Below are 23,088 nucleotides of genomic sequence, written 5' to 3'. Positions count from 1 at the left end.
AACGACGCTCGTCTCGAAAGAGGGGAAAGGTTTTGAGGTCTGTCGGCTTTACGTTGACACCTGCGTATCTTTAACGGCACATGCTGACATTATCTTGGTTTCCTGACACCTGGGAGGTGTGGCCTTACTCTTGTCTCGAGCATTATTTCCCTTTCGATTCATGCTGACCTACATTGACTATTCATACACGCACGCGCGCACGCGTTCACGTACGCAGTGCTCTCTCACGCCACACAAGTGATTCAAACAGACCACTGTCAGTCACGTTAGCCTGCCAGGATGCGTAAAATAATGACTCTAGTTCACACCTTTCATGTTCTCAGCGCTTTGAAGTGCGACGCCGAAAAGAGACAGATTTGCAGATTTTACAGACATTTGTTGGACAGAACTGAAACAAATCATAACAAAGAACCTTTTTTTGGGGGGGGGGGGGGGGGGGGCTACATGGGGAGCATGTGGTAGTCATGCACTGCAAGCATTTAAAAAAAACAAAAAAAAAACAAAAAAAAAACAAGGTACAGCCAGGATCAATACGTCTGACAAATAACTTAAATAAATAATAAAGAAAAATAATAATCAGCATTGTCTATATTTCCTTCATCTGCAATTAATGATTTATAGAAGAGAAAAACTGTCAAACCCACACTGTTCCTCATGACGCCAGAAATGGTTTCAGTTATTAATGTATGCATAAAGGGGCAGTCTTGAGAAAGACGAGAGAGTGAGAGTGAGAGTGAGAGTGAGAGAGAGAGAAACACTAATCAGTGCTGACTTTCCTGGCCAGCCTCCTCCCTGTCTCATCTTTATCTCTGGGGTCTGAGGACGCATTAGCCCGGTAGGAGAGCAGGATGACTCATCATTAAAACACCTTACAGGCTCCAGTGTGGCAGGGCCGGGATGGAGCATTAGGCTGGCCGATCCCCCTGATACAGAGGGTGACCGCAAAACGTTAATGGCCATTGCCCTGAGGCCCCGGCACAGCTACAGCACAGAGCAGATCTGTATCAGGACCCCGTGCAGGCAGGCAAGGTGGTATTGCCAGGGAGGCTGACACACACACACACACACACACACACAGAACAACAATGCCCAAGTCGTCATTATCATGAATTATTCAATTCATTGACAATAATTTGTGGATGAATACAGAAACAAGCCTGTCCATTAGCTGAGAGAGAGAGAGAGAGAGAGAGAGAGAGAGAGAGAAAGAAAGACAGGGAGAGCACCAGAGTGAGTGAAAGTGTTAGAAACAAGGGAGAGAATGAGAAGGGGGTGGGGGGGGTGGGGAGTTGAGTGAGTGCCTCTCTGTGTCTTATCTCCAGACGATGCTTGATGTGTTCCTTGCTTTAATGAAGAGACAAGGGAAATTTCGTGAGAAATCACAGGCCTCTCTTTTACTGCTAAATCAATGCCCAGCACCCAAAACGCCCAACACCCTTAGAGCCACTAAGCCACTCCACTCCACAGTCTACCATTCAAAACAACTTGTTTATGAGAGAGCCAACAGTACACTCATAACAATACTAATAAAATTTAATCAGTGGAGATGAGGGCTAAAGACGGCCAGGTAAGGAACAGTTTGTAAATACCTTTGTGTGTGTGTGTGTGTGTGTGTGTGTGTGTGGCAGATTAGAGATTTCTAGGAAAATGTCATAAGGCTGAAAGACCACAATGGCCTATACATATAAATATTTTTTGGTTTTTAAGGGCAGCCTCTGAACCTCATTATTGTTTGTAAACCCTCTGTTCTGTTTGAAACAAACAGCAAAAAAATTCACAAAGACCTAAAACAAATGCCCTCAAGCACATTGCAGTAAAACTTTAATGATTATTATTCGGCTGAAAATCTCCAATAACACAGAACAGTAATGCGGGAGAAGTGTGTGTTATGTGTGTGTGTGTGTGTGTGTGTGTGTGTGTGTGTGCATGCCTTTTTTTTCTTTTTTTTTTACACAATAGGCCAAATGTGACCTAGGCACTCAGTTCCTGGCTCTAAAAGAACAAAACTTACCCATCTGTCAGGGCTGCTCACTGTTCTCCCTCCCACACTCTCAAAACCACACAGACTCAAAGCCAACACAACAACCGAATTCACACCTACCTCCACACACTTACAAACACTCACCATGAGAGCCCTGGTACGTGAGGTACACATCAGCAATCAATTTAACAGAACCCAACCCCCCCCCCCCAAAAAAAAAGAGAGAGAAAGAAATAAAAACTTTCATTCCACTTGCAAATGCAAACTCCACAGAGCACGCGTAGCAGTTGTCGAATGCCGACGTTCGACTCAAAACCTGCCCTCTTGAACTTTGAGAAAATATATCGTACACCAAGTACAGATAAAGCGTTCTGATGAAATGACGGTAGTATGAAGCATTAGCAACTGAAAACGTTATTTCATGCGTAAGAGACCTTTTCTATTCACAAATCTTCCCACATGCTAAAACCACAGATGTCTATAGCTTAAACTTCCCTAAGCTTTTTTAATTTCGTCACCATTGAGCATTTACCTCAGAACACATCTATAAAGGGCGTTTTCGTCTGGCTGTGATACCGTAACGCAAAGATGCTAACGCGGATGTCCTCACTGTAAACAATGGAAATATTAAGGTCAACCTCTGGCTCTTTCAAATACTGAGCAAAATACAGCGGCAAAATACATTTAAAAAATGGTAATTCTTCACATGTATGAGGTGTGAACTGCAGGAATAATAACACTCAAATAGTTGCTGCTAACTTCTGAAACACTCGATACAAAAAAAAGGTCAAGAATCTAAACTCTTCTGCATTTTTAAATGTAAAGTTCAACTCAGAGTCGCAAAAGAACAGACTCAATTAAAAGACAATAACGGAACAGCTTCAACAGGGCTCACCCTTTGCAGCCAATCAGTGCCCACTCAGAGACTCTGAAACCAATCAGTGCCCACTCAGAGACTCTGTGGCCAATCAGTGCCCACTCAGAGAATCTGGGTTCTTAAAGCAGTAATTCTACATACAGTTCAGGGAGACAGAATACATAAAGATCACAAAGTCATCAGCCTTCTTAACTTCCTGAGTACAAGGCCGTAGGGTCACTTTAGGGCTAAACAGAGTGAAGCTTGTGTCCCGTCCTGCTGTTTGAGGCATGTTCAAACAGATGCGCTTAATGTACATCTTTCACTGAGATGTAGCCTAACCTTAAAGAGGAAAAAAAATATTCTCTTTGAAGTGGGAAGAATGAGTGAAGCAGGCAAGGCTGCGCACTCTGTGTGTGTGTGTGTGTGTGTGTGTATGTGTGTCTTTGGGGAGTGGGGGGGTGGGGGTGGTGGAGGGGGGGGGGGGTATTCTTGCCAAAGCAAACACAGACCGGGACCCTTCTGTCTCATCCGACACCTGCCTGGTTAAGTTCCGTTCCACTGGGAGAGACGGATGTAATGATGGAGACGTGGCATGGTGGGGGTGACACACACACACACACACACACACACGTGTGCTCCCTTGTGTATCGCCCTAAACCCCCATCCGTCAGCTTTGAGCCACCTCCAAAACCTTTACGCGTCTCACTGCTCCGGCCCATCTCCCCGGCATCTGCTCTGCTCTCCCTCATTAGGAATGCTGAGCCAGCGGCCGGGGTGGGGGGGTGGGGGGGGGCTCCTTTCATGCCCTCATTTAAATGTCCTGTCCCCACGCGGGCAAACTGCCCTGGCTGTCCCACAATGCTCCACCGTCAAAGCAGCTCTCGCATGCCTTCATCACGCCAAGAGAGGGGACCAGACGTGCTCGACGGAAGCGCGCCCGTCCCCGCGACCCCTGTCCCCGTGACCCCCGTCCCCGTGACCCCCATCCCGACCTTCTTTCCACGCGGATTTCTCAGTTCAGTTCAGACCTCCGTTCGGAGGAATACTGACAAATGCGCGATCAGTCCGGTGGGCTGCTTCTGTCCCGGCCTCCCCGTCAGCAGTCAGACGGGAATAATATTTATTGTGAATAATGTTACAGGCGAGCTTTTGTCATGCTAATAAACATTTAGCCGTGACACGGCGACGGCAATTAGGCGCCAAATGGTCTGTTTGGTTTAATTTGTTAATCAAGCGTACCTCTGTGGCCTCTGTCAGCAGGGTAGTACAGGGGACAGGGGGGTGGGGGTAGGGGGGTGAGGAGCTGACTGAATGCATTCGCGGCGGTGAGTCAACTCTGCCAGCTGATTATAAAGCAATACGGGCCGTTCCAATAGAGCAGTGATGCATTTGAACTCTCTTATTTTTCTCAGGGTTCTGTTATAACTGGGTGAAAAGGGTCCTGAAAGCCGTGGACTGATTAGTATGACCTACAGTGCCCCATGCATCAAACCCTGGCCTCTGATTGGTCCTTAGTTAATCTCCCACTCAGACTCACATTTGGCTCACGCTTAAGGCCTTTGAAAAGAGAGAGAAGTGAGTCACTATCACATTAGCCCTCAAACTGAAATGGAAAGGACCAGCTGACCCTCAAGGCTAAACGATGATGCTAAAATGTCTCCAGACAAAGAACTGTGAGGATACTGTGTGTGTCCATGCGTATGTTTGTTCAAATTTGTGTGTGTTCACCAACCAAGGCAAAAAAGAAGACTTTCTTTGTCTTTATTTCTCTCTCTCTCTCTCTCTCTCTCTCTCTCTCTCTCACACACACACACACACATACACAAACACACACACACACATTAACTTATATCTTATGGAATTTAATTGGCCAGTAACAGCCGGATTTTGCTTTGTCTTGATTCAACGTGTAAGCACTGGGCATTTACTGGTTGAAAGTGCGCTTTACCCCAAAATTTGAGCTCTACAGAAAGGCATTTTCAATAAAACAAACAAAGGCCCAATTTATGGCTTCTTTGTAAAAAAAAAAAAAAAAAAAGTCAATAAAAATCAACTCACCTGATCAGTTTCACAATGGAAAGAAAACCTACTTTTGCACGTAAGATGAAACCTCCAGTTAACCCATTGCTAGCCTATATATGTAGAACGCGTTTGGAAAAACTCATTATTTCTCAGACCTGGTTCTCAGAACGAATCAAACTCAGAATCCACCACACATATGGAAACTTCCTGACAAACAATGCGATATTTTAGTCATAACCCTCTGCGCATAAGTCCAAATGTTAACCTAAGCGGTTCACCACTGGTACATTCACGTCTAACCGAACACGGTGTCAGTGAGCCATGACTATCCATCAGCATCTGTAAACCTCAACACAGACACCGGCCAGTGAGATGGCAGTCACAGTTTGGATTACCTCTTCCATTTCCTCAGTAGATGCTCTTTCTTTGTTCTTTTCGCTACAGTGGGAAACCCTGAAGTAAATTAAAAAAAAAAAAAAAAACCTTTACATGAAAGAGACTGTTCTGTGTTTGCTGGAGCTCTGAATCTGTCTGATCTTCTCCATCAGTCAGAGAGATAACAGGGTTCACTCTCACCACAATCTGCATATGTATGAGATTACTGACACATATTTAAAAAAACAAAACAAAACAAAAAAAAACATGTATATTAACAATCTCCACGAAAAAGGTAGAGAAAAATAAAATGATGTGTTTTCTCCTTATCTGAGTGCTGGTCAGTCAAGTCCTCTGCTATAGAACAGGCTGCACAGGCACGGTCAACAGAGGGACTATTAATGCTTTGTTATTGACCCACACTGTAATGTGTGGCATTTGGATCAATAGAGAGGTTCATGCAATGGCCACACAAACACAAAGCGTGTCGGAATTCTGCTACAATTCCAATCTCCGGCACACTGGATGAAGAATGATGTTGCCTGGTCTTTGTAAGACCGCATTGTTCTTGAAGCGGTCTCTTTGTATGCATGGAGTAAATTTGTGTCTGGAATGTGCTTGCTTATCACTTAATGCCGACTCTTATCAAACACACACACACACACACACACACACACACACACACACCTCGTCCTGCTCCAACTTAAGGCTCACTCAATTCTGTGGAACCTTGGTACAAGACATAGATAATGACTGAACTCACTGGAGGGCTAGCACAGTGTATTTGCATTCACCCTAGTACTACATCACACAAAGCTAGTGTTGTCACGGAGAGCATGACGCACACTAATAACACGCCGTCAATCAAGCAAGTGCGGCTTTTCATTGCCATAGCTCGCGGCAACGGGGCACGGAGCTCGAACGCCGTGGCGACGCTCTCTCTCTCTCTCTCATCACCCCCGACTGTTATTAGCATTGTTTGCCTGCAGTGTTCGGGTGTACTTTCAGGTCATGCGAGGAGAAGCGCAAGACTTTTGGTGCCTCTCAAAACACACAGGCTTCTTTCAGCGTCTGTACTTGTTTGGCAGTGGGTGAGAGGTAGCAGAGCAAAGCCACAAATTTCTCAACACCTTCGCCAGACGGTTACACGGAATTAAGCGATGCCCGCACAGCTTCCGGAGCGGGAGCAAGCGTATCATTAGGGATCTGCCAAGACCTCTGACTACGGCGTGTGCCTACTGGGCGTGAAGCAGCGCGCTGAGCAGCGACACTGATCTTGCGCCAGCTGTGACTCATTACCTCGTCACCAAAACCCAGTCAGGAGGCCATTACCTCACCTCGGTTTTCTGAAGCGACAGGCCTAAGCGACCAATCGGCATCACGTCTAATCAGCGCACGCCAACGGGATTAATCAGCGCCGCTGAACGCCGGCCAATCAGAACCAAAGAATGACTGGCAAACAAGCTTTCAATTTGCAGGTGTTTATCAGGCCAATGTCAAGTAGGATGGAGATAATCAAAATGCAACAGAAGAGCCAATGAGGGTATAGAACCAGCACCCTGAGGCTCAAGTCTATACTTTCACCCTCGAGCAGCAAAGCTTGCATACAGCGCGTTAATATGAACGATAGCTAAAAAATTTAAGTGGTTCCTTTTCGGATGTTCACACAAAAGTAAACTTCAAATAAGTCAAAGCAAAATAAGGATATTTTCTCTGTGCTCTGCTCATAACACAAAAGAACATAAAGCTACCATAACTTTGATAGGTTAAGACAGTTAATCACAGGCTGCACGCTGTTTGAATATCTTAGCTGTTTTCACTTCAAAGCAGACCAAAGAGATGAGTTGATTAAAGTAATTCGGAGACTGTAAAACTCAGAACTTTCCCACGTTTACTGCACTTCCTGCCTAATAAGTCTCGTTGACAGAATCTAGGGTGAAAGGTTTGCATGAGTTTATCATTTTATTCAGGGGACTGTGCATTTCAATGAGACGGTATTTTCAGATGGTTACCGTCTCCTTGTTCTTCAGTTCACTCACCCAACTACTGCAGCGTATTTCCTGATTTTCTCTCTCTGTTTAAAGACATTTGAGCTGCTTTCTCATCGCTTCTTTGAGGATTTATGCAAAATTTAAACAGATCAAAAGAAAGTTCAATGTTTTTTTTTTTCCCTTATGAAGTTTTAACAGTTTAGCCTACTTTTCAATTACAGCCAATCTAAAAACATGCAACGGATATAAGCCGCAAATACCTTAAAATATCGCAAATAAACAACTTCAACGTCAATATTTATTTAAATCTCTTAAATCTCTCTCCTACGTTCAGTCACACCACATCAAAAGTAACACCAAAGTTCAAGTACAGTTTCCCAGTGTGAAATATTCTTAATATCACTGATATAATCCTTCCCGTTCCACATCCCCTCCATTAGTTTCTTCTTCCAACTAATGGAGACGTGAAAACATTTTTCTTAATGTCAGAAAAATCATTCTTCCTCTCCCTTTTTATTTTTTAAGAGTATTAAGGATAGAGCAGATGGCAAATGGGTTTGTTTGAAGGCTCGTTAAAGACGGCTCAGGTAAAGATCTGTGTAGCCCAGAGAGCGGTCAACCTCCCACTGGGGGGAGGAAATGGTACAGGAAATTAACTGGAAATAATATTCACATCCCGTAATTCCTTCTGTCAACGCCAACTCTTCACAAGTAATAGAATCAACTTTTTAACCACAGGTAGCTTTTTTCTCAAAATGTCACATCTTTCCATCACCAAAATGTCTGAAATTGTATCCTATGACGAGCAACGTGTTGCTGACAGATATTAGCTTATTGCCCTTACATTCACGTTCTTATTCGAATTACAAGGGAAATGTGAGAATAGAAAGCTATATCCACTCGCAGAATGAGTAAGAATTTGTCACAAAGACGAATCTGTAAAGCATTTTGAGGAGAGTCCGCCTCACTGCCTACACTACATGTCTTGTGTCTGTAATGACTAGACCATGGATCTAGAATTACTAGGTTTAATGTCTCAACACCGCTCATATCCGCCTCACCACAAGTCAGCAGCTGCACACCAGATCTTATACTTTTCTTCCTACATTGACATGAGCAATTAGAACAGAGAGAGAGAGAGAGAGAGAGAGGGAGAGAGAGGGAGAGAGAGGGGGAGGGAGAGAGAGAGAGAGGGAAAGAGGGAGGGAATAAATACTGCTTTGATTTTTCCTTAAATTAAAGCACAAGGATAAATGTTTATATAAGCTATAAGAAATTGACTTAATCAGAGTGTTGCACCTGCGCTTGAAGGGAAACCGGGAACACGCTTCGTGAAATAATTGACAAATTGTGGGACAATAAAATCTGATGGTGGGCTCAGAGGGGGAAAAAAAAAAAAAAAAAAAAACAGACTGCTTGGGTACGAGGGCTTCCTGAGCCGTAGGAGAGCCTGCCAGCCATTCCCAGCACAGGTCCAGGAGGAAAGAGAGTGTGAGCGGGACACAGAGAGAGAGAGAGAGAGAGAGAGAGAGAGAGAAAATGAGGTATGAGGTGTAGGGCTGCCCCGGTGTTCCCCTGCTTTGTCATGGGGGAACGTGGTTATGCAGTGAGTAAGTGTGGACCGCTCTGAACTCTCTCACACCGGAGGGACACCCCTCCATTCCACAGACCTGTGTCAGTCCTTCCACACGCCGTCTTACTCAGAACGGGGGTGAGTAAGAGCTCCCTCTCTCTCTCCGCCCATGTGCCACTCATTCATTTACGTACTTGAGTGTCTCTCTCACTCACTCTCTCTCTCTCTTTTTCTCTCTCTCTCTCTCTCACTCTCTTCCAGGCGTGGTGGCTGGAAGCCCAAACCCCCTTTCCTCAGCAGATGGCTTCAGTTAGTGACACCTTTCATGTGAACTCATTCATCTGAGCCAAAGAAGCGGCCGTCTCACGGGACCTCCGACGAGGAAAAAAAAAAAAAAAAAACATATGTTTAACAGTGCCACTTATCTATGGTTCATGCATTTTTACTACATGCTTCAAAAAACGAATCTCCTCTGTGAATACAATATATACAATTTGCTAAGCTCTACACCGTATCAACATAGGTGTATACGATGATAAATGACAGAACCATTTCAACGCTGTGTGGTACAAATTCATAACATACACTTATATTCCTATCCAACACATTTTCAGTGTACTTACTGAAAATGAAATTTCATGTGGGTTGTACTCTCAAGTGTCATTATATGTACTGTATTCACCTGACGACACAAATGGAAAAGCATTTGACAGCTTTTCGTGTGTTAAAACGAAGCGTGTCTTGCTTAGGCTCTTTCCATCCGTTTGTTAATTTCGCTGTTGTGTGACACCGTGATAATAAGGATATCCTGGTACCTATTTTGTCTTTGGGGGAAAAAAAAAAAGACCCTGAATTCAAGGATGTATCTTTAGGAATATGCATCATTTCCTGTCAGTCCCTCAGCGTTTCTGAAAAGCTGTCCTCTTTAGAGAGAATGGATTTCTCCACGCCCCCTCTCTTCCCACGGCTTCCCCTGATTCTTCCATTTCTCAGAGATGAGCCACTGATTGCCTGTAACTGCCTACTGAGTGACTCGTGTTGGTTGGATGAGCCACTGGATTGAGAAAGGCCTGAGCTGAAGAGGTTTCCCTGAAGAACCACAATTCCCAGCCCACCTCTCTTGGCCTAGTGGACAGTCTAGACACAGCTTTTTGGGGGAGGAAGCACACACGCACGCGCGCACTCACACACGCACGCGCGCACTCACACACACACGCGTGCGCGCGCACACACACACACACACACACACACACACACACACACTGCTAGGAGCTGCATGTCCCTACATATGCATGAAGGACCTTGCGACAAGGCCACTTCCTGTTGCGAGTGGCCATGTCTCCTAAGATAAGAACGGATGACGTCACAACTCATGTACCCTCAGAGCTGAAAGAGGAACTTCACCATGAGCTGCAGCAGATCTTTGCCTCCACAGTTCACAGTGCACAACTGAGATTATACAAAGCGCACTCACATCCTACCCACTCAGTAACTGCAAAAACACTGGAGCACTTTGTCTTTTCCAAAAAAAAAAAGAACCAAGAAGCATAACAAATTGGAAGAAGCTCGTAGCATGACAAAGCAAAATCTCTTGGATAATGATAAGTGCAGAGCTAGTGAGTCTAAATCAATATTACCATCGTCCTACAGCTAGTGACTAATTGCCAGACTACCGCGTTGGGGCATTTTCAGTCGTTAGTGTACGAGATGGTCAACTCTGAGGAAGCTCACATGTGGTCACATTGATGCAGTTGTGACAGGGCAAATGCGGGTCACGATTAGACACGACAAGCAGAAATCCACAGACACACTTACGCGTTTCTACGACAACAGTCACACAAAAATGTCAGGATGCACCACTGTTGCCATGCCGATAAAGCTCCATGCAACAGGAAAAAACAGTGTCAAGGGGTTGCTCGAATCACAATGACTATGAGAAAAAATAATGATTTCATACGGTTCCCAAGCATGTGAAAACCACATTCCTGCAAACAGATTCGGATAAACAGGATAATCTAACTGCATCTACGCTGAAGTGCAGAAAATAAAGTTAGATTCTTGGCAAAACTCTGCATTTTAAGCCTGCGTGTTTTGTTTTTTTTTGGGGGGGGGGGGGGGGGTTAAACATATGAAGTCCCAGCAGCCTGCGACTGTGATAGTTTCACATGCTCTCAGTCCATCTCCATGGCTATCATTCAGCACAGCGTGTTTAAAGAAAGTTAGCTGAACTAAGAGTCATGCAGGTCAACATACTCCATTCCATTCACCGCCATCTCTGCTCTGGTTAACTAGTCAAGACGACCTGGTCCTACAAGAGCAGAAAGGTCCAAGGGTTAAGAATGCTAACGCTAACTTTCAGAAACCTGATAATTTGTACGAGTCCCACCAGGCAGGGACTGAGAAACCTTCGGGGCGATGAGAAGAGAGTCCCACCTCCGACTCTAAGATCTCCCTGCCCTAATAATGAGCTTGTTTATGGGCTGTCCTCTCAGAGAGGCTGCTACTCAGGAAAAGGCAGATCAATAGCGGCACTCGCACAAGAAAACTGCTGCTGGAAGATCCACAAACAAGCCCATCATGCTAAGTGGCACGCTGGGAAGTGTCTTTCTGGCCTGGGGACTGTGGCCCCAGCACAAAGACGAAATAGACGAAACAGACAAATTAGACAAAACAGGGCAGGTGATTCAGCGGCACTAAACTAATTTAATTTAAGAAAGGAAAAAGAAAAAAAAAAAAAAAAACAACCCTAAAGTACAAAAGTTTAATTATCCTAATTAAGAGGCAACTTATTAGAACCCTGAGGGAGACCTCCTTACACCTTAAAAGAATAAAGCGATTAATGAACTATTGAAAGAACGTGTCTGTTATCTTAACTCATCCATTTTATTATGCAACAGCTTTCAGCTTCGAACAGGAAGTCTCAGCCTCAGGTCAGTACACAATTAACATGCTGCGTGTTTCAGAAGAGCTGTGGTTTGGATTCGTGAAAAAAAAAAAAAAAAACACACACACACAACCAGGCAACTTCAGCCTTTATAGAAATGGATGTGTTTGTGACGTTAACTGATGAATAAGAGAAGAAGATTCCAGAGGCTTAATCCACGGTGACATTTTCCCTGGACTTTCACACGGCCTTGGCGTACGGGTCGCGGCGTAGCATGTAGTCTGAAGAAAGCTTTACGCTCGGGCGGTACAGGCGAGCTTCGCAGCTGCCAGCTCAGAGTTCCTGTCCCGAGCACGTCGATGGAAAGTGACAGCGGAGCCTTACAAGAGCTTTATGGTTCTCCAGAAGTGCTGATGAGTTTACTGGGGTCTTTGCCGCGTGGAGAGAGCGTGGCCGAAAGCTTTGCCTGTCTCCATACGTCTTCAGAAACCGCGTTTTAGAAACCGCTACGGACCGTCTGTATAAGGCTTTACGAAGCTGACCGTGCGGTGATGCTTTTAACGCCTAAAGTGATGTCATCATCAATATGCTTGAGCACTTTATCTACTGTTCCATAGGTTGAGTGAGCACAAAGCATGTTAAGTTGGCTTGGCTTCGAGCTGCTTGTTCACAGCCTGTCCAAATTCATTTCTGTCTTAAAAGCTGAAGAGCCAAGCTCAGATGGCCTGACAGAGTAGGATGGGAGGGGAAGGGTTCAAATGGGTGGGGGGGGGGCATATAACGAGAAGGCTGTCGAGTAGGGGGTGTTGGGGAACACACATCAACAATATATCTAATGCACTAGCCAGACTCCCAGAAGACCTCCACCACACAAAAGGACGACACCCACAAAATGCCACTGAATAATCTCTTAAATTTATTCTAGAACAGAGTCAGTTTCAGAAGGGAAAAAAAAACCCAATCCAGATATCTGCTCTTTATTGCACACGTGTCAAAATCAGTAGTGCCAAGACCTGACCCATAGCACTGATGTGATGCATTAAGTTCCTTGATCAGAACAACAAAGAAACAAAGGCGTTTTTTTCCCCCCCTTTCTTCTGTTCTCTGCCCATGCCCACATCAGACACAGTTTCCTGGGACACAGCTGTCAGAAACACTATTGATTTGCTGCTTGATTCCTTCAACCAGAATGCATCTTGGTTTCCCATCTGCTCTCCTGCCTATCCACTAAAGCTGATAAGACATTATGAAGGAAGCCTTTAAGGCATCTTTGCTTGTTTCTGATTTCCAAATCCTCCATTCTGACTGGTGGAAACTATGACATTCAACCACACTGATCGTGTATAAAACAGACTTCTTTGTACCTTAAAGTGATGACTATAAAAGGATGTCACTGAGAGTGAATGGAAGAGAGATGGGGTGGGGAGGTGAGGCAGGAGGAGACCTGTGAGAAAAAAGCCAAAAAGGCATCCGGATGTTCTGACATATTCGAGACACGGATGAAACCACAAAAAAAAAAAAAAAAAACTAATCATCCATTACAGGAATATTCATGTATGAAGTATGATGGTGTGAGGGGGCTTTGTGTGTGTCTGTGTCGCAGCTTTTCCAAATGACATCAGCGGCTCACACAGACTCCCCTGTGGAGAAACAGCGGGGGGGGGGGGGATCATAGCTTTTGAAAGAGAATGTGTGTGTGTGTGAGTTTGTGTTGTGTTGTGTTGTGTCTGTGTGCACACCGGGGCGACCACAAAAGAACTCATGCTTTCAGGCACCAGGCTCCTGGCCCCAGAAGAGCTTCTGATCTGGGAAACCCTGTACGTCCAGCCCTTGTGAGGTGATAATGAAAGAGTGAATGCAGAGAGGAAACATATGAACAGGATGTTGCTGGGTTTTTCCCCCCTCTTCCTTTCTTTCTCTCTTTCTTTCTTTCTCTCTCTCTTTCTTTTAAACTCCTGGCACTTTCAAATTCAGGCTGCGACTCTGGCTGATTAGTTTCTTGTGCAACATTTAATTGGCTTAATTTGCTCCCTGCATGTGCCGCATGTAGCCCAACCAATCTTCGGCAGAAATCAGAGTCGCAGTGACTGTCTGGCACTTCTGGCTGATCTTGCCTCCGTGCCCTCCCTCTGGAGGACATAAATCTAAGCTTGTTACCATTCCCGTCCAGCTCCGAGCTGCTACAACGCCACGCTTCCTGTTACTACTCAAAGACCACTCTTCAGACAACCCTCAAAATACACACTTCTGAAATGGACTTTGCTTTAATGAAGTTCTTTTCTTTCCTTAGACAAAAGCTTTTAAGAGCCACGGACAAGCCTGAATGTTACTAAGTGCCGAGCCACGGAAAAACAGGTAGCTCCACAGGAGAAGGAAGGTAAAGCATACAGAGAGAAATTTCTTTGTCGTCACAGTACCAGCTGATTAAAGGCAGACTGGAGTCAGGCTGATTGTGTGCTTCTTTGAACTTAACTTTTAGCTCATTAATCACAAGTCCGCTAATCAGCACAGACAGAATCTTTTTTTTTTTCCAGAAAAAAATGATAAACATCACAATCAAAATGCCACCAGAGAAGTCGGATCCATAGCCGACTTTTTTGCGGATTGATCTTTGTGAACTGCCTGCCCGATCCGCAGTGCTGCGTTGTGGTTTGGTTGTTGGAGCTTGCTGGTGTGGCTGTGCAGGGGACGTCTGGATTTATGGCGGCAGTTGGAGAGAAAAGGGTGTGCAACAAAGTGTGGGAGCCATTTGGCACACAGGCTCCGAGAGGCGGGAGTCAGAACATCCCCTGCATCCCTTTCATCAGCCCCCACCCCTCCACCCCACCCACCCACCCAAAAAGGGGAGGGGTCAATAACTTTGAAGGGTTTTATCTGTAAATACCCCAAATTATATCCAGCAAATCCTTCTGCTGGAGGATTTTGTGAGCCTCAACTCACAAAAAAAACACAAATTACAAACACACAAATCGTGATTAGGCACTCTCCTAAAATGAGCAGCATAACACATTAAACAGTTCAAAAAGGGCTTCACCTAAAACAAATAAATCTTATGATCCGTTGTCTGTTGGTCTTGAGCTACTAAATAAGAATGAAATCCTAACGCTCACTCTCTTCACTCAGTCACCAAAAAACAGAGGTAAAAAAAAAAAAAAAAAAAAAAAAGACAGTTGCTAATTTGAGATAGTGGCATGCAGAGTTTCACATCCATAGCTCTGTTTCCATCAAGCACTGCATTTTCACTTCGCGTTTTTTTCCACTTTTTTTGCTCTTTGTGCAGAACAAATACCACATTCTCCCTTACACATCCAAAACTACCCTCATAAAGACGTGAAGGTGACCCCTGCAGTCTTTACGGGTTTACCAGAGCTGCTACCGCGTGGCCACTTGCAACCATTCTTGAACCTTCCAGCTGTTGCTTGAAATTTGACTTGCATCTAGTGACACTGTGTGAAAAAGAGTTTTTTGTTTTTTTTTTTCTGGTATGCAGATTTACTGAGACGTACACATTAGCCTACACACACAAAAATGCGTAGAACTTTTTTTTTTTTTTTTTTCGTTGTTTACGCTCTCCAGATGGTGGAGCACTGAACAGGTCCAAACAAATACAGCAGAGTGTTTATCCATGTCAAGGAAATCCCACAGAGAAGCTAAACTAGGCACGTTCAGTTTACCATCAAAGTCCACAACCCACACACGAGGGAGAGGACGCAAAATGTTCTGTCACCTACACAACGTAAAGAGAACAAGAGGTAAGCATTAACTGAGAAGCTTGCTAAAGCACCTAGAAAGTCTCTTTGCTCTCAAATAAGAAAAAAAAAAAAAAAAAAAAAATACACCTACACGTTATGGGCTTTTCACGCCGCATTGTTGCGTAGCATAGAAAAGTGACTTTATCGTGACAGATATGAGAACTTAAGGTTGAAGATCCAAAGCTAACCTCCAATGTTCCCCTCTCTCAGATGAATTTTTTTTAAGTACATAAAAAAAAAGGGTAAGGAAGTTCGGGCGATAAGCACAGGCTTCAATTACGTAAAGACAAGACAGAACGTATAGCTTGATTTCACAGGTCAGCTGGGCTGGTGGAATGCATAAGAGATCCACAGGCTGCATATTTAAGAGAGGGAAGTGGAGGAGAGTGGTGGTGGGGGGTGAGGGGGGGGGGGGTCACTTGTTTTGTTTGACGTGTCTTCACAGCATAAGCATGTCTCGATTGGTATAACCTTTCTACTTCGACAGAAAAGCTAACCTCAAAGCCACAGTTTAACATATACGCGGCGCAGGGCTCTTTGTGCAAACGGTTGTTTTTCGTAGGTTCAGACACACCTCTGAACATGAATGAGCTCTGCACAGATAAAATATAATTATAATAGAACCCCTTTCTGTACTAATTACAGACTATTTCTCGTAGATTTAATATTTAATTATATTATGTTTTATTCTGTCTGTATGACTGCAGAGATTAATATTAGATAAAGCACTGCTTAAACCAAAACCAAACCGTCAAGGCAGAAGATCGCAAACCTCTAGGCATCTTCCTGACTACCACCTTCCTCAAACATACAGACACCATCAGACAGAGAGCTACATCTGCACTGAACATGTCCCTCCTGCCCATTCATCTCTGTCTCCTCTGTTGGTGCGATTGGCTCTTAATGTCAATACTAATTGATGGTAATACACTTAGCCTACTTGAGCCAGAAGAAAGTGCATGGAACCTAAGCAACCTCACCAATAATCATCAAAGTAACGAGATTAAAACTGTCGTGTCTGGTGCAATCATGACTTTGCAAAAGATTATACTGTTACACCTCCCTGTGCAATTCTTTCGATACACCATCATGTTCCATAAATATTATGACCAGATTTGATTGTTCACCAAGTTTGTTTGCATAAAGACGCTTTGAAACCTGGAACTTAATTTTGATCATTTGTCTATTTTGATAATGTAGGCACAAATAGTGAGCGAGACCAAAAAGACAGAGGTCGTTTGAGAGAGAGGGGAACACGCTGCAAAGACCCTTCGGGTCTAAACAATTCAAGTCCAAGTGTAATCACATTAGCCTGACCCCAGGGCCTGTACTTTTTAGCTTAATTACCTTTAGGTATGATTAATTAAGATCATATCCATCACTGGAGGGTTATGGTATTTCTAAGTGGCATTTCAGCAAACGGATTTAAAAAGAGGCAAATACTTACAGCACGCTAATGTCACAGTAAATCAGAGTAATTAAAAAAAATATAGGCATAAGCGAAAGAAAAGAAGAGATAAAAGATCAAATAACAAAAAAGCAGAGAAATTAAATTACTTTAATTTTTCATCTTTAAGAAACGGATATATAAAAAAAAAAAAACCCAAACGAAAATCTATTTTAAACAAAATCGACCACAGAGCGTGGCTAACTTTGATTAGATGATTGTTTAAGAGATTAAGACAAGCTAAAAAAAAAAAAAAAAAAAACCCAAAAACAAAGAAAAGAAAAAGGAAGAGCCTTGGAACCACTCTCTTGAGTTGAAAGGGTAATTCGCCCTCTCAGAGCCCCTGACAGTTTAACACAGCATGGGTAGAGTCTATTTACGGCAGTGAGGAGTGTGCATGCACCAGAGACACAGTCCCCACTCTGAGCTCCAGGAGGTTTGCTATAATTACAAAAGCACATGTCGGGACTCCACACAGATGCTGGGCTGTAGACCAGGGGCCCATTCAGTGTTATGTGCTGATAGCTCCCAACAGCTCTACTGCACTGTGCATGAACCCTCTTCTCTTAGCTTTGTGTCTGTCCACAAAATGACAAGTTCGCTTTGTTCCTCCAGTCAGTCCATCAGTCGGACGTGCCCTTCAGGGCAGCGGAGGGGGGGGGGGGGGGGGGGGGGGGGGGGGGGGGGGGTCGTCCCCGTGAGATTTAAGACGGGGTGACGTGCCAGACGATTCGGGGCCGTCAACCGATACCTCTGTCCGTCGTGTCGCGGCTCCGTGATACAACAATGTGTCAGGACGGCCTGTCAGCTAACGTCCCGGGGCGACTGCTTTTAGTGTCTCTCTCTCTCTCTCTCTCTCTCTCGCTCTCTCTCTCCTTTGCATCCCTGCAAACCCCTCACCCACAGGCCTGATCTTAATCATTCTTCCCCAACAGAGGATGCAGAGATTAATATCAACTGAAGGGACCAAACAACCAAATGACTTTAAATTGAGCCTTACGGCCTGGAGCCAAGTCTAAGCCTTTACAGAGCGCATTTCCCAACCGTTTGATGCATCGAAGAAGAAGAAGAAGAAAAAAAAAAAAACAACACTGTAGGAAACACCATATGACAAATGCAGATGATTCTAGGGATGTTGCAAAAGAAATGTTGAGAATTACTAGTCTCTTGTGTGCGCCTTAATAGTGCGTGACCTAAATGCAATGTAATTGCAAACGGGAGGTCCTCCTTTGATCTATGCTGGAAATGCAACACTTGTCTGTCAGAAAAGAAAGATTTTCCTCATTAATCAAAGCTTCAGAGCGATGGAGAACACATTTTAAATCTGCAAACCTTCCCACTCTCCCAACACACGGGTTTGGTTCCTCCTGAACCAAGCAGAGTACTATTCAGTATGTGTGTGCTGAGGTCTTCTGGAAACTAGCTACCATAATTAGAGGTATCACAGAGAGCAGTAGCTCTCTCATTGGAACTCTCTCATTTGAGTTTTTCCACAAAGTGTGTGGTTTGGACTGGTCAGGGTTCAGATGCAGACGGGGGTTAGATCTCTTGATCAGAGATGGGTTTCCATGGTTATTAGCAGTAACTCAAAATCATGCAAACGCTACAACCAACAAGATCGAAAGACTGGGAGTCTGAAGTCACATGACTTTTTTTTTCTCTCTCGCTCTCTCTCTCTCTGCCTCTAATGAACCCTTCAGCTTGTTCAATAACTGACAGATCAGCAGCATAAACGAGACTACTAATCCGGGGATTAAGCTGACAAGCACGATGACATGTTACAATTACCTTTAAAAAACACCTGGTCTAAGTCTTAAACAATAGTCAAGGACAAAGGATAAACATCTGCTATGCTGAGTAAGCAGTGAATAAGAGAGGATATCAGGTCACACTAATCTCAGACTCCAGGCTCATGAACACATTGGGACAGTGTTATTTTCACATAATGTTTTTTTTTTCCCCAGGAAAAGAAAAACACTGAAGCAGAGCCTGGTGACAAGGTTTCATTACAGTTTTCACATAGTCTGTCTTTGCTCATTAGGGGACAAAAGACAACAGTAAAGCGAGGGACAACAACAGTTTGCTCACAGTTAAGCAATGACCAAAGAAAATGAGAAAGATATAACAGCCTGTGAAGAAAGGCATTCCTTACCTGTCTTGAGACTGCTCCTCGTACATCCTCTCCTTGCCCTCCTTAAATAGGCGGATCGCCCGTTTGGATTTCTTCATGAGGCTGTCAATGTAGATCTTAAAATAGTCATTTTCACTGAGCTGTGTGAGTCTTTGATTTTCCTCATACTTGCACAGTATAAGCCGTAAGTGCTGATACGTGTCAGGTAAGATATCCAAGATGTAAGGAGGACTGTTCTTCAGCTGTAATCTTGGGTTCTGACACAGCCTCACCTATAACAAAATACACAAAATTATGTTTCATCCATGCAATTCAAAGTTAAGTGTGATGAGGCCTGACATGTCACAACACACTGTAATGGGTGGCACTGGCACGTGCCGCACAAGGTCATGTAAACTGATGTACAGACACAGTGATTTGAAATAACAACCATTCTACCTGGTTATAGTCTTCAAAACCCCACCAAAATATAGGAATGATGCGACTGTCTACACAATTCACTTCGTAAAGCCGATCAAAGATAGCGTAAACTGACATGCAATTTTTTTTTTTTTTAAAAAAAGGGAAATGCAGAAATTTATCCCGGTATTTCATCACTACCTAGGCCCCATACCCGTCTGTTATGTCTTCACATTCGTTCGTTATTCACATGACATTAAACGATTTGCAATAGAGTCTGAAAATTTCCCCATCTAAGCACATGTAAATCATCCAACAAGGAACGTATCAACAAGCACCAAAAAAAAAAACAAAGTTGGACGGTGAGCATTAGCTTTCTATGGTAATTTTGCACTACACAAGGCATGTTTATGTTGACACTTTTGCTAAGTGCTTTAACTCTTGATTTCACGATTACTGAGTACACTTACCACTTTGTCCATTAGTTTCCAAGTCTTCTCCACCGTACGGCGATCAGCTGCAGCTTGTTTCGGCGGTCCCACAGCATCATGAATAGCGTCGATGATGCCTAAAATCCGGCCTTTCCGTTGGTTAGGTGCGCGTCCACCCGGATTGCGACCACTAAGTGCAGTTGCCATTTTCTACACACTGAAATACAGACATACAAATCTGTCTAGGCTGGTAGACATGTGAAAAAAACTATATAAGCAAAGGCAGCTGGCAAAAAACACTAACTCACGGAGCAGCAATGACGAGTATGCGAACTATTGCCAAGGTTTTTGGATGTCAAACTTCTCAGTTATGACCACGCTGATTAACAGAGTTCCAGGTTACGCCACCAAAACTAAACGACAACCTCTCGCCAAGTTTCCTTCTGAACAGTTTCAACGTAGTCAACATTTGGAAACAGTTTAAAGTTGAGCAAGGCAAGGCTACTTGAGTGTGGTAACGCAGTTACATAGTTCATTACGCTCTACTGGACTGGTAGGATTTTGAAAGTTAAATAGGTGTTTACAAGTGTGGATGTTATACAAAGAAGGGAGAATCCAATTTTTACAGAAATAAAATTTTAAATGTTGTATCTGTGTGACAACTGGTTTCCAAAGCTTATCTGCAAAGTTCTTTGATTCTCTTAACAGACGAGAACGGAGTGTAAAATCTTGAAAAATCTCCAGACTTACTGCGGCAGAAAAACAAGACAGCTGCCAGAACTAGGAATGTCAATGGAGAGTTCCTGAGTTGAAGCCAGAAGGTCCCCACCAACAAAATGAAAACGCAACAAAAGCGAAAAAAAAGGCAAATACACAGCAAACTACCTCATCTCTGTCCGGATAGTCAATCGGTGGCAAACATCTCCATGTGAGTTCACCGAAAAACAAATTAATTGAATTAAATCCTTCTTTCCTAGGTCGCTAGTATGATCCCGACGCTACGCGGTTAAAAATCAGTACGCTTTCAACAGCAGCGCTGCAAGAGGCACATAGCGTCCCGTTTGGTTCCCTCCCAACAGCGAAACTGGTAGGAGGAGCTGAGAGGGGGCGGATAATATGAGGCAAACGAATCCTTGTATCCTATCACAGAACAGATCGCGCCATCGCCATTGTATAAGTGGCTGAGAGGATGATAGAGCTCCCTCAAAACCAATCAGAATTAAGTCCAAAAATTGCACGCCTTTTATTTCCGTAAATTTGGTATCAAATGAAGTGATGAGGATCGGATTTGTAGGTTGTTCCTTTCACATTTATGCAAATCGGTTTCACTGTCTTCACTTTCTCCAATGGAAACAGACGAGTTGTTTATGTGGCCTGAAACCACGTGGTTAATTTGCTGAATCATTAACTGATAAATGGTTTGTCAAATTTCCGAGATCTGAATAACTCGCGTGTAGTTTGTTAATTTAGAAGCCACGCATGCAATGGAATCTCAATATTAAGTTGTATGTAATCGATTACGCACTTTCTTCTGGAAAGTTCATGACTGAATCTTTCTCTCACTCTCTTTGATCCTTGTATACCTTTTCAGAAAACAAAACCAAATTTGGATTTCTAGGTTAACTTATGGAACTGGCCTACACATACATTAATTAAGAATTTTTGCTATAAACTTTAATGTAGCGAGTGCTTGTGGGAATATGGTTTTTGAAGTGAACATTTCACTTCAAAACATTTCAAATGATATGTCAAAACAATTTCAGTCTTACATCACTTTGATAATCATCTTAACATGATTATATGACATCTCACTGTTGTTTCGTTGGCAAAGTCTCTTTGATACTGTCTTACAATCAGAAGAAGCTCAAATCCCAATGATGATTTGCTGCTATTTTCCCCCAGCAAAAAGAAAAGTATCTTAGAATGGGTTGTGTCTTCTTTATTCGACACCCAATGCCGTGGATGAATAGTGAATTCATCATCAAGCTGCGAAAATGTACAGGTTGCGCATAATTGAATTGGTACTCTCCTGTCAATATACTGTGAACAAAGCATCCAAGCGAGAGTTAAAGAACTGTCACATTCCTTATCTTATTAGACAGGAAATAAGTATCATATCAGTTCTTAACCACTTTGACATTTTTACTTAATTTTGCTGAATGTCAAATGACTGCATGCTTTACGGTTGTGGAAACTGCAATCATAAACAAGCATTTTTCCGCTGAAACTGCAATTTTGCAAACTGCAGTAAAAAATACACTCTTGCATTTAGATTTGAGACTATAAGTATGGTACACTGTAATATCTTTATACAATTGTAAAGGACACATTATATGCTCCTGATCATTCTCTTCATCAGTTATGGAGGATAGTGTAATAGTGTCATAACTGACTCTCATCACTGTTATGTAATGAAAAGCTCATTAAACTTTTTTTTTTTAAGAAAGTGGCACAGAGGGGGAAAAGATAAATATTAAATGATTTGGCTTGTTTGTAGTAAACGCTGATGATTACAGTAATGTAGTTTAGTTTCCATTTTGCCTGCTACTGTTTAGTTTTCTTGCACCAGTTTTCTGTAAAGGAAAATGAGTCAGTTTCTGGGGGTGAGAAGATCATTTGCACAAGTGCTCTTAATGTAAGTGTGTGTCCTCCTACTATCCTTCCAGGTTAGCTGAAAAATCTTTGAATTTTGATACAGCCACTTGGGCCCTGCAACACGCACGAGCTGTCTTATGAGAATCAGGGACCCCTAAGATATGTTCCCGCAGGGTCACTCGATGCGAGATCTCTCTTATTAAGGTAAAATATACAGAGGCCCATTGACATGACACTCCTGTGCACACACAAACAAATGATCCATGAGCACATACACATATCTTTCATCAAAGAGAGAGAGAGAGACAGACAGACAGACAGAGAGAGAGAGAGAGAGAGAGAGAGAGAATGAAAAAAATCAAAAATATGAAAAAAAATTGAAAGATGGTACAGATATGAGATTATTAGTCATCATATACCACTTTAATCATATACAAGCAACTTTGAGTAGATATCTTCCCTCTCATGTGACATACACATCCTGTTTATCATACTGTTTTACCGTCTGCTTTAAGTTTTACATGTACATTTTGAAACATATCAGGAATTGCATTCTCAAAACATCCTTTCAATGTTTCAAACCCCTTTTAATATCCCCTTTTCAATGTTTCGGTGAATTTACAACACTGAATGAAAAATTATGCAAAC

General features: G+C 43.2%; 1 protein-coding gene across 3 annotated transcripts in view; it reads right to left on the bottom strand.

Annotated features, from left to right (window-relative positions):
* The window catches only part of cblb (Cbl proto-oncogene B, E3 ubiquitin protein ligase), a 52,629-nt gene extending 31,762 nt beyond the window's left edge, over positions 1–20,867 (bottom strand). For 2 of the 3 annotated variants that reach the window (XM_030792427.1, XM_030792429.1), the window contains exons 1-3: positions 20,596–20,867; positions 19,885–20,062; positions 19,037–19,287 (exon numbers count right to left, since the gene is read on the bottom strand). In XM_030792427.1, coding sequence (XP_030648287.1) covers positions 19,037–19,287; positions 19,885–20,052 — 419 coding nt within the window. In that variant the 5' untranslated portion in view covers positions 20,053–20,062; positions 20,596–20,867. The remainder of the gene's footprint in view (positions 1–19,036; positions 19,288–19,884; positions 20,063–20,595) is intronic. The other variant, XM_030792428.1, reaches the window with a different exon arrangement.
* Positions 20,868–23,088: the final 2,221 nt, after the last annotated feature.

Source organism: Chanos chanos, chromosome 15 (assembly GCF_902362185.1).
Source record: "Chanos chanos chromosome 15, fChaCha1.1, whole genome shotgun sequence".
NCBI classification, from domain to species: Eukaryota; Metazoa; Chordata; class Actinopteri; order Gonorynchiformes; family Chanidae; genus Chanos; species Chanos chanos.
This window is presented reverse-complemented; position numbering and strand designations above follow the sequence as displayed.